This window comes from Rhopalosiphum maidis, chromosome 4 (assembly GCF_003676215.2).
Source record: "Rhopalosiphum maidis isolate BTI-1 chromosome 4, ASM367621v3, whole genome shotgun sequence".
Taxonomy (NCBI): Eukaryota; Metazoa; Arthropoda; class Insecta; order Hemiptera; family Aphididae; genus Rhopalosiphum; species Rhopalosiphum maidis.
This window is the reverse complement of record NC_040880.1, coordinates 5,635,355-5,648,054: the sequence shown is the minus strand read 5'-3', so window position 1 is coordinate 5,648,054 and position 12,700 is coordinate 5,635,355. Positions and strand designations below refer to the sequence as shown.

General features: G+C 27.6%; 2 protein-coding genes across 3 annotated transcripts in view; one reads left to right on the top strand and one right to left on the bottom strand.

The window, feature by feature from the left end:
• Nucleotides 1–2,848, top strand: part of LOC113548288 (pyrokinin-1 receptor-like) — a 54,631-nt gene extending 51,783 nt beyond the window's left edge. The window contains exons 7-8 of one of the 2 annotated variants that reach the window (XM_026949089.2): nucleotides 48–173; nucleotides 1,247–2,848. In XM_026949089.2, coding sequence (XP_026804890.1) covers nucleotides 48–173; nucleotides 1,247–1,492 — 372 coding nt within the window. In that variant the 3' untranslated portion in view covers nucleotides 1,493–2,848. The remainder of the gene's footprint in view (nucleotides 1–47; nucleotides 174–1,246) is intronic. The other variant, XM_026949090.1, reaches the window with a different exon arrangement.
• LOC113548290 (2-iminobutanoate/2-iminopropanoate deaminase-like) lies at nucleotides 1,895–8,195 on the bottom strand. The gene is made up of 5 exons (XM_026949094.1): nucleotides 7,948–8,195; nucleotides 5,306–5,466; nucleotides 2,560–2,628; nucleotides 2,413–2,468; nucleotides 1,895–2,207 (listed from the first exon to the last, which is right to left on the bottom strand). The coding sequence occupies exons 1-5, from the start codon at nucleotides 8,103–8,105 to the stop codon at nucleotides 2,163–2,165; spliced, it is 489 nt and encodes a 162-aa protein (XP_026804895.1). The 5' UTR covers nucleotides 8,106–8,195; the 3' UTR covers nucleotides 1,895–2,162.
• Between the last annotated feature and the right edge of the window lie 4,505 nt (nucleotides 8,196–12,700).

The following is a 12,700-nucleotide window of genomic DNA, read 5'->3' as shown; positions in this document are numbered from 1 at the left end:
CAAATTGAAATTTAATTTAATGTATGTTTATTATTTTTTTTTTTCAGGAAACTTGGAGATCTTGCAAAGGAGCCAGTGGTATAAGTCCAGATCACGGTATGCCCAACCTGGACTACAAATGGCAGAGACACCACAGCCATAGCAGAAGTTTCAGCAGTAGTCATTTTGACGAGGTACAAAGAGCTATTTAATAATAATTGTTATCATAGAAAAATTAAAATTATCGCATTAAACGTAAAAACTGATTATTTTCTATTTAAAATGATTTAAATGTTGAGATAAAAAAAATACCAAATTGTGTCATATTATTTATTGAAATATTAATATTTATTTTTTCTCACACTAAGGAATCTTATTTCCGTTCTAATTGTTATTTTAGTATTTAGAATTTAAATCTTAAAATTTATTTTTTCAAATTTATTCAATACAATATGCCACCATATTATTATTATTAAATCTTCTTTATTTTCAATAGATAGTATCATAATATCTTTCTTATGGAAACATTTAACTAGCGCTCCACTAGCATTAACTTACCTTCCTTTTTCTTTTTTTAACCCATTTTGATTTTTATTCTAATATTATATTTACTTAATTTAAAAAAAAAGAAGTAAATGTTAATATTGCAATAAAAAAATAATTTAACAACTGCTTCAGAGTGATTACATTATAGGTATATTTATTACTCTTTCTATTATTATCGTTAAATACTTTAATTTATCTAAATTTAATTAGCTTTTTAAAACATGTTTCACGTGTGTAAGACGGAGACAACACATGTGGATACTACGTCCTCTTAGCAATTAGTTTAGTATTTACATCAATTAAAAACGTTTTTGATGAGCGGGATAGTGGTCCGCATATTTCACATAATATGCATCTTCTCTTATCTTTATCATGCATTTCATCTTGAAAATACAATGTCAATATATAAATTATTAGTTCAATATTCATTTGTTACAGGTAGAAACTACATACAAAATATGTCTATACTACATTAGAATAAAAATAAATGGTTTTAAACTCTGAAAAATATAACCCTACCAAAATATAAATAAATGTATTTACCTAAAATATATAAAGGTTTATTTTTTTAAACAAAAAAAATTATCAAGAAGTAAGCACTAATTGTTCTATGTACTTATCTAGCGATTCTGATTATTTTCTTTCTCACGGCAAATATTTTATTGTTCTACTAGCTACCCATGTGATTGTTATAATTAGTTTTTTTTTTTAAATTGTTCAGGTGAATTCGATGAAACGACTGACGACTAACAAATCCTGGCAACCTACGATAGTAGCGATAAACGAGACCAGTGACACGGGAACGTCGTCGGCCGCGGACAAGACGTTGCGGTTTCCACATAAAATGATCTTTTGCAAACAAGACGCTATCAAAGAAAACGGCACCGCGATGCTGGAAAACGGAATTACCGTTGGTGTGTTGACAAACAACAACAGGACAACCACGATGCTGATGACGCCGAATTAAATTTAGTGTTCCTATTTAGCGTTACCTGACCAAGATAATGTTACAACCAGAAATGCTCATAAAAGATATTAAAACCAGAGATTGATACTTGGTTGTTAGTGGAGGCAATAGTAAAGCCTATTTCCATACACGATTGCATCTCCACACTTTTAATTTATTTCCTCTATTCGATTATTATACGTTAAGGAAATTTGCATTTCCCAGTCGGTTCAATAATGTTGTATCAACACACTTGGAATCCTAATTAATTCCACGTGGACGACAATTGGAAGAATGCGATTTGAAAAATATATATTAAAAAAAAAAAATAATAAAAATTAGAAACATGATAATAGCACTCATGTAGCTGCTCTGATCAAGTTTATAAAATTTCAAAAATAAGGAGTATTTAAAAATAATAAACTCGGTTATAATATTATTTTATTGCATGTTTTTTAGAAAGTCCTATGAAGTATTCAAAATAAATAACATAAAACTATGAATTTGTCACATTTCCAATTGTGATGCGACAGATACTTCTTCTATCCCTCGATACGCATTAAATCCTCGCTTTTATGTGTATAAAGCACTTTTATATTGTAAATAACATATTTAGATTATTTTCATTGCTTAAAGCAAGTGAATAAAACATTTTAACAAACAAAATTAAAAATAAATCTTCTTATTGCGGTTACTTGTTAACCGCGGCAATCACTTCTATTTCGACTTTGGCATCCTATAAAAATAAAAATACAAAAAGATTAATCATCACATAATTTAATGACCCAAATTACACGAATATAATTTGGTGACTATTGACCTCCGAAAAAAAGAAAGCCACAAGTGTTCTCATATAAATAATGGCAACAAAAAAAAAACATGAACTATACATAATTTATTACATCAATAGTGTCTTAAAGTCAGTTTTGTTTAATACTTACCAAAGGCAATTTGGCCACTTGAAACATTGCTCTAGCCGGATATGGCGGCACAAAAACTATTAAAAAGAAAATAAAGAAACAAATTATTGTTTTTAATCAGTACTTAGTGCTATCTATTTTAAAATTCAAATGAGTCCGCATAATTACATTGCTTGTAAATTTCGTTCACTGTTGGGCCGTCTTTTATGTCAGCTAACAAAACTGTGGTCTTAACGACTGGAAATAATAAAAATATATACACTTATAAGAATTATCAAACATGTTACCGCCAAAATAAAGGGGTCTCTTTTCGGGTTTTTACGTAATCACAAGGATATAAATAAATTCACCCTTATTTAAACAAAATAGTTTTGTTTAAAAATGTGACTATTATTTTTGTGTTATTGTCTACCTAAGTATATTGAATAATTTATAAATAAAACAAATTTTATTTGATTCTGTTTTTTTTATTTACTCATTATAGTTTTTAAATCATACATATAATACTAAACGACGTATGTCATTCGTCGTTGATATTGATATACTTATTCGTCTTGAATTTTTATCACAGAAATAAAATATAAATTGATTATTCTACATATTATATTGTATAATGATTTGTAGAAATATCCAAACAAACAATAAAAATTCTTTTTAAAAAATAGTAAAAATAAAAATGTAATATCTAAATGTATTTATACAAGCTTTTCAAATTTTTACTGTGAATAGTGAATGAAGATATCAACAGATAATTACTCCCTAATGAAAAAGCATAATTGGCCAAGTAGCCAGACAAAAATACCATACAAGTTGTGGAAATGTGCCAAAAGCCAATAAACACACTTACATAATAAAATATGTCACAATAACCATATTATATATATATATATATATATATATAATTTACAGGTATTAGCGAGTCATGACTACAGGCATTTTTTCTGACAAGAATTAGGCAAATAGTCCAAAATCGAAGATTTAATTTTTAATACAAATTTATTGGTTTAATAACAAAAAAAACTTGTCACAAAAATGAACAGTTTCATAGTTATAATAAAGTTATTAAATTGTTGAATTTAGATAGTTAATAATCGACTTAGTATCATTGCAATCGATGTTTGATTATATTTTTGGAATAAAATATAAAATAAATAATTATTTATCGTTACAACCTTAAAATAATTAAAATATATTAGATTCTTGATTATAATAATATAATGTATATTTTATTAATAACATGGTTTGAATACATGCCAACAATATATTATATGTATCACATAATATATATTATAGTTCTGACGCATAGGTGAATTTTACTTATTAAAAACATGTCGTTTGCCCAACATTAAAGAAATTAAATAAGAGAAAAAAAATTAATGGTAACGCTGCATATAACGATAGCGATCGAAAACATATTTTACGAAACAACAACGGTGTACAATACCTAACCTAACGGAAATTTGTAGGTCCAAATTAACAAACAATGGAGAAAACTTTACGTAAAATATTTCATTACATGTGCAGAACGTATAGTATAATAATATACTCGTATTAGTTATGATGCATACATTTCGTGTAGGCTAAATTATCTATACAGTTTTACAATTTTAAAATACGATATTATTTTTTCACCAAATCTTTATTAAGGTGCACTGGCGTACTGCTGTATTGTGAACAGTAAACAAATACAGTTATACAATATTAACTGTTCAAAGGGCACAAATCATTTTGAATGTAGAAGTCGAAAGTCGATGAGAAACAATTAATATTTTTTATCATTTCATAATTAGTACAGAATTATGTGTTGTCACTGTTGTCAGGTGCCATTGTCGGTTTTATAAATAATATAATAATATATTGCAGTAACTACACGTTGTTAAGGAAGTCGAGCGCAAAAGAGGTAAATGTATTTAATATTTTATTTAATTAATATCAACAAATACAGTGATTATAGTATTAAACATGATACCCGCCGCGGATACTGCATACCTAATACCTATAGGTATTAAATATAAATCATGATTAAATTTAAATATTTTTTAAAACAATACCATGTTATATAATAAAGCTATACACTAAAGGAATTTAAAAAAAAACGTTACTAGATTTTTAATTAAATTACTTATTACGACGATCGCTGCAATTTGAGAGTAAAATATATAGGTACTGAGTTGTAAAAAAAATCAACTATAGGTATGATAAATTATAAATTTGAAAACTTCCTACACTAAAATTTACGTTGAAACTTACTATATGGAAAGAACAAAAATCATGAAATAATTTAATATTGAATATAGATCCTTTACTTCAATCATCTTTTTTGGAAAAGTTATGAGTAGATTTAAATTTAAATTACTTTTACATTACGTATATTGATTTTTTAATAATGAAAATCAAATTTCAAATGATCATGTATTTAAAATATAAATGGTATAGAACGTTAAATAGAACAATTCGATCTGCTATTGTGATACTTCAAAATCTTGTTCTAGTTGAGATACTATGTACTTAACTTGAAGTTGACTTAGATTCAAACAATTTATGTGAACTAAACGTCCTTGATTTGGAATCGAGCTCTTTATATTATGAAATATAAAAGAAACATACTTATATTTTAGACTTTACAATATTTACAGAAAAACAACACGCATTGTTCCGTGTGATCTGTGTCAATCAAATGTTAATATTAAAATTATTAGAATATTTGAATAAAAGAATTTAGACAGAATATACACATCACATTTATACTATATATTAATTTTAAAAAAACAATGGGTATGAAATTGTAATATACAATTGCCGTTGAATGAAAAAATTTTAAACTAATATGCTGCCTAGTCAAACTGGTGAAATATATTAAGTGAATATGATTGATAAGTTTCTATAGATTTATTACATATCTTTATGTACTTACTTGAACTGAAAGACGATTGAGACGCTTCCAGAACATGCTTAATATTTTCCAATGCCTTCTTTATTTCGGGTCCAGCACCACCTTCAACCAGCTTACCAGTACTAGCATCCAAGCCCAAGGTACCTGACAAATAAACTGTATCTCCGTACTTAACTGCTTGGCTACAAATAAAATGAAAATAGTTTTAATTGAAAATGAACAGTATTTTCCTATATAGATTGATAATATAAAAATGCACATTTTATGCTATATTTCATAAATAACCATTAATAACATTAACATTATATCAGCTAAACAAGATTAGTGTTATCCAAAAAAATTGGATATGACCTATAATAATTCATAATATTAAATGTTTCATGTTTTTCACTGTTATTCAAAATAATTACTTTTTAATAATTAATTCTTCGCAAATAAAGATAATATATATATTATATATTCATTAACACGTTACATCGCTCACAGTTCATAGTTATATCGTTAAAAAACAAATAATTGGGAATGAGTTAAAAGTTCTTAAAAATAATCCTCTCATACAGATAAAATATTTTATCAACATAACTGTAACTTTTCAATCTCTAATTTTATTTTTATTTTGATTATAAAAACATATTACTTTATTTCAAATACATACATTTATTATTTTGTGATGGATATCGATTTAAAATAAGATAAATGCAAATACATGTTTATCGGTTTAAAGAATTATTTTAATTTTAACGTAAAAACAAATTGGTTCAATTAATTCAAGAATGTTCTACTTAAATTATTCATAATTATAAATCAGTAGGTAGGTGCATCACTAAAAGGTACATAATATATGAAATACAAATGTTTGATTCAACAATTTATCTTTTTAGTTGCACATCATATTATCTGTTCTTACCGAAACATATTTACTATTCAATATTGTTCGACTGATAAGTATAAGAAACATATACTGTTGACAGTTTGACCTAATGTTAAAAATAATTATTCTTTGATAAATAAAATACTTATTCATAGATATACATAATTTCCATACCTAATTTATTTAGAATACCATTTATGATAAAATATAATTTTTATGTCGATGATCTAACAGTACATTAATTCTGATAATTTGTTACGCTCTAAACAATACTAATCTATAACATTTAATATTTGAATAAAAATAAAAAGCTATGATCATTGAAGATTGATAGGTACATTAAACAATTTTAAACTCAATAAACTTCTTTTTTGGCCTGTGAATTTCATTTTAATAATTTCATATTTACTCAGGCATTAAGTAGGTGCAGGTAACCCGGAATGGATCTCATAAATGGATGTAACCAATATAACTTCACAAAAATTATTATTTCCATTAAAATAAACATAATAACTATTTAAAACAAATAAGAATTTTATAATCCTACCCAAATTAAAATAGCAAAATTAACTTGAAAAATGTTAATTCTTTTTAGGTAGTATACTAAAGAAAAAATGTATGTATTCACATTTTATATTTATTTGAAATTTATCATCTTTATATTATTTATTTAAATATTAATGTATTAAACCATTTGTGTGTATGAAGTTATAATTATTATAATAATTCGTCAGACAGTACATTGTTAGTTCACAAATAATTATTAAAGAACATAACTCTCGGTCTAAAAATACTTTTTATCTTAACACAGAAGTAATTAATTATGCGACCAATACTCCCCATCATAGAATTATGAAAACTATAAATAAATTATAAATCGATCTTTTCATATTACCAAACTTCCACTCATTCAAAAATTATTGTAATTTCTTATTTGTTAATTCATAGCTATAAGTATATCATAACTTATATTGTACACCATTGTTTTTTTTCTCTTTTTGGAAATTACTGTTAAAATCGAATGCAACTTTATTTATGTTTACCTATGCTAATGTAATCATTAAAATTTAATATTACATATCAAAGATAGTATATTTTCACTCAGATCTAAAATAAATTTCAAAATCAGAATTACATTACACTTCAAACGGAATTGATTTTTCTATGTTCAAGTTTGTTTGGTTAGCGATTTTTATTTCAAACTGACAGAACCACAGCAATAACTTTTAGTGACCGTTCGAGATAGAATAACTTAGACACTTCTATATTTGAACTCGAATAATGTAATGTGTTCCGGAGAATTATGTACCTACATATCAAACAAATTGAGCCGGCAACTTACAACACGACTTGTGTAATCTATTCAGGAAATGCATTTCATAAAATGAACTTTACAATAATATATCCGACGATGTCTTGTCATACACTTCATACAGGCCACAAGTGCATCACCAACACAAACTATATGACAACGGTATTAATGGGGAGCTGTCTCGTTTTACAAAGTTGACTTACATTTTTATCACTCTATAAAATATTGTCACCGTGAAAATGCACGTACATTTTAAACGGTTTCTGTCAGAATGACAGAAATCGAAAACTTTAGTTTATTAACATCGATGTTAAATTGATTATGCAATAGTAACGACGTGAATTATAGCTATTTTAAGAATTATGGTTATGTGTGGAGTTAGCATATCGAAACCCTACTATAATAAAATGTAGTGCGCGCACACACACACACACACACACACACATATATATTAAATTACTATCAAATTAATATAATCACCTGTAGATGCCGACCGCTGGACCAGCCAAGTCCGTGGAAACGTACGACAAGTGGCTCATAGCTTCGAAGACTTCAAAACGTTTCCTGAGAGCTGTTAACAGCAAAGGAGTACAAATGACTGGTGTCGGTGTGCGAACTGTTAGTCTACTAATGAACATAATATCGTTTATAATATTATATTGAGTGGTGGTGGCAGTGTTTATCAGAATCCTTCGGTGATGAGTTCTCCACTATCTGCAGTCTCGTTAATTACTCGTGTAAAACATAAAACAAAAAATAGATAAAACTTTGTTATTAAAAAATTAACCACTGTTTTCGTCCATCTCATACTCGTGTGTTACGACAATCAGATAAGATCATTAGATCGCGCCCCGCCCAACTGATAACACGTTTCAACATTGTACATTAATTATTGTAGTACGCTAGTTTCATCATAAATTATGTATGTGTACTAAATAATTTATACATAAATATATATATATATAAGTCCCTATGCCCACGACCGATAGTGCTGTTAATAAAAGCACAATTTCAACGCGCCAAAATTAATTGCCAAAAAAAAATTTTCAATAAATATGTATTCGAAACGTCCGCAAAGGATTTATAAATTCCGGTAGGTACCTAAACATCAGATGTTGATTGCCCGCGTCGTATACTCATATACATTATCATATTACACAAATTGTATAATAGCATACGTTTAAATACCATTTTTTAAGTTATAATATTAAACACGTTGTTAATATAGTATAGTCTATACTGTATAGAGTCCATAGCCGATGTATAACAATACTTAATAACACAATAAAATGATAAATAATAATATAAAAAATACATTTACCCGTATTTGAACGAAGAACAGTTTTAGAATTTCTTTTGAACCTTTACCTCACGTCATGTTATTAAAGCATAGTAGTAGAAGTCAATAAAATCAACATTTTGTTTATCGATACCCAAAACTTTAATTCTATAATAATAATTAAAATATTATATTATACATGCATGTATCGAATCATATATATTAATATATTATGTATGATATACGTATCGATTGATATTTAATAATGTGTTAACATGTTTTTAATAAATAAATAGTAAATAATTGTTCACTGAATATTTTTTGATATTGTGACTTAAAAAATACACTGCAGTAAAATTATTTAACACTAGCAAAACATAATCATATGATATATTAATGTATACAGCAGTACAGCACTGTAATACCTATATTATACTGGTTAATGTGATAGCTATGAATGTTTCATTTAGTCAAAATACTCAGTGTTCTAACAGAATGGGGAGATGCGTTTTGTTTGTGCACACAATCAATCGAGATTTCCGGTTGAGTTTAAACAATCCATTATAACATTAGGTAAATTGAGGGGAACTTATGATAATATGGCGTGCATTTCAATACAAACGTATAATACCCGTAACCAGTGGCATAAAATAATTACGTAACCAGTGTTGAGATAAGAATTTAAATAGGTATTGACTACTATTAACGTCATTCGATAAAATAATTAAATGTCTATAACACAAGGGATCATAAGAAATTTCTATTAGAGTCCGAAAAATTAAAATAATAAGAAATATAATAATATAAGAAATGCATGTTCTGGTTTTAAAAAGACTGGTATTTTATAGCAGCTGCACATCAAATTGAAATGGTAACACCTGATTGATTCAGTGACGGCTTTGAGGGTGAGGCAAGTGAAGCGGCGCCTCACCGATAGCAAACATTTCGCTAGTAATTTTTAACATCTTTATGATTTTATTCAAAAAAAGTTCTTCTTTACAAAGTTTAATAATAAGAATTATCATTTATTTTATTATAGTATAATATTATTCAGTGTTTATTGCCAAAAATAGCGATAAACCGATAAGAAATGCACGAAATAATAATTACGTAACCAAACGCTCATATTTCAGCCGGCGGAAATATTCCGATGATGTCAGAAAGGCACTGTTTAACGTCGCTTCAGAATTGTAACTTGTGTACACTAATTACACACACATGCAAATTTACGTGACTGTTAAATAAGCTGAATTTTGCATGAGCAATGATCATAGTGAGGTGGCTTTCTCATCGCCTCTGATACTAAAAATAGATGTGGTACTATAGTTAGCCCGCAGCCATGTCTGCGGCATATTCAACAACATATAGATATTATCGGATTATCATAAACCGTTATTATTGTCACAGCGCCTGAACCGATTTCATTATTAGTTTATATCTCCCTTGTTCGAATCGTCGGTCGTGCAGTCGTGCTTTTTTGTTTAAATTTGTTTACGCGTATTCTCGTGCTTTTGATTTAAAATTATAAATCCAGTGACAGACGAAGTTGTCAAATTATTAGAAACGCCATTTCGACGTTAGAAGTCTAATGATAAAAATGATTTACTAAAAGTAGGTAGGCCTATTCCGGTTTTATCAGTTTTGACTCCTGACAAAAAATAAGGTAAGGTATTCTGTAGATCATTCAATTTAAATTTTTATGAGCAACACTCATAGTTGTGTGGAAGTCATTAATTACAAATTGAGTAAAATTCAGTTTATTTGAAATACTATTAGTATTGTGATTTAAAAAACGTATCTACGAGTATTCAAATACAATCATTAAAAGAACATATTCATAACCATTTAGGATTAAAACATTCAGAAAAAAATAGTTTTACTATAATAAACATTGTTAATGATCATGGTAATTTGTTTAAAAAAATAAATGATAATGCTACTCCACTTCACAGATCTAAGCTTTAAACATTTATAATTATAATTAACTATACAGAATCATTAACAAAAATGGTTTATTGCATCGAAATTTAAAAGAAATCTTTAAAAATCATAACGCATACGAGTCCGCGTTAAGTGAGACATTTTATGTCTTTACTTTCCTACCTATTGATTTATTACTCTATCGTCTTAGAAAAACCTGTAGGTAACTGAACCATTTTTTTATTTCTTTGTTAAACTTATTGTTTGGTTTATTTTTTTTAGCAAAGTTGAAGGAAGGAGTTAGCTTTGATTATATACTGGACTAAATTCGTGATACTGCATCTACTGACTCTATTCAAAGAACTTTTGGACCGACAAAATTTAAAGAATATCATCTGTGATTTTAATATTAGCTATGCCACAAAAAAGCATAATAATGATGCAATAAGTGTAAAATTATGGGTCAAAGATATGCAAAAACTAAGAACAGAATGTCCAGTTATTTATTATACTGCAGACTTTGCTTTGATTATAATGACTAACTTCCAACAACGTCAACTGAAAAAGTTTGGACCTGGAAAAATTTGCATTGATGGTACGAATGGTTATGACATACAATTATACACAAACATGACTGTTAATGAATTCGGAAGTGGATGTCCCGTTACTTATTGTTTTTCAAATCGAATGGATGAACCAATTTTTAAATTATTTTTCAACAAGTTAAAAGAAAAAGTAGGTGTAATCAAAACATGTGCTTTTATGTCTGATGATGCACCTGCATTTTATAATGCTTGGGCAGAAGTTATGAGTCTTGTACCTAATAAACTCTTGTGTACTTGGCACCACGTTGACAAGAATTGGAGACAACATTTAAATAAAATCAGTGGTAAACAGGAAAAAAAGAGCTTTTGTGTACAAATCATTAAGAGTTTTACTCCAATTAACATCTGTTGAACAGTTTCAAAGTTGCCTTCAAAGATTTATGAAAGATTTATCAGAAGATAGTGACACAATAGCATTTTGGGAATATTTTCAACGAATTTATTCCAACCGCCCAGAAAAAATGATGAAAACTCATGGATAATATCGTCATTAACCGATCCATATCAACAGTATAATATTATTAAGTCTGGGGAAATTTGCAATAATCCATGTCTAAGATGTGAACAGTGCAACATTTGCATTCACAATTGCTCTTGTACTGATAATATAATTAAAATGATTATTTACAAACACATTCATGCGTGCACACGGGAATTTAATGAAGGTAATACAAATGACCGACCATATCCAATTATTGGATATTGAAGAACAACAGAAGCTATTAGAAATAGAGTTAACACCTTCCCATCATAAAATTGTCAATAATTCAAATATTACTACTAAAACTGAATTTTGGGGCTATCCAGTACCACAGTGATTTCAGATGAGGATGCCAGCCAAGCTAGTGGAAAAAAAGTTGGATGAAGTATTAAATATTTTAAATAATAATAAAAAAAATATAAATTTTAAACTTTTAGACGTCACTAATACACAAAAGAAAATTGAACCACAAATCCGTTTGTATTCAACAAAAAGAAAGAGGACAACAAAAAATGAATTGAAAAAACCAACAGTTTATGAATCAAATGCCATTAAATTAGGATTAGAAAACAACAATAGTGAATTTGTTAATGTGCCTAGTGGATTCGACCATTATTTTTAGTAATAACATTAAATGTACTATGTTCGGTAATATTATTATATTTAAAAAGATTTTAGTTATAAATTTGATTGATAAAGTTAAATGAATTAGTACGTATTTCATACATCTTTACTACAAAAGACTGCAGTGATAAAATATTTTTTAACAAGTACCTAATATTATTATTTTACAATTAAATAATTTTTTGATTAACACTGCTCCATATTATCTATAATCATACTTGGTAAAATCCCGCGTTGCCAGTTGGAAAATCGATAAGAGTATATTACTCTATGGTGCATTATCTTCGGTTGTTAACTTACTAGGCTACTTGGGAGAACAACTAC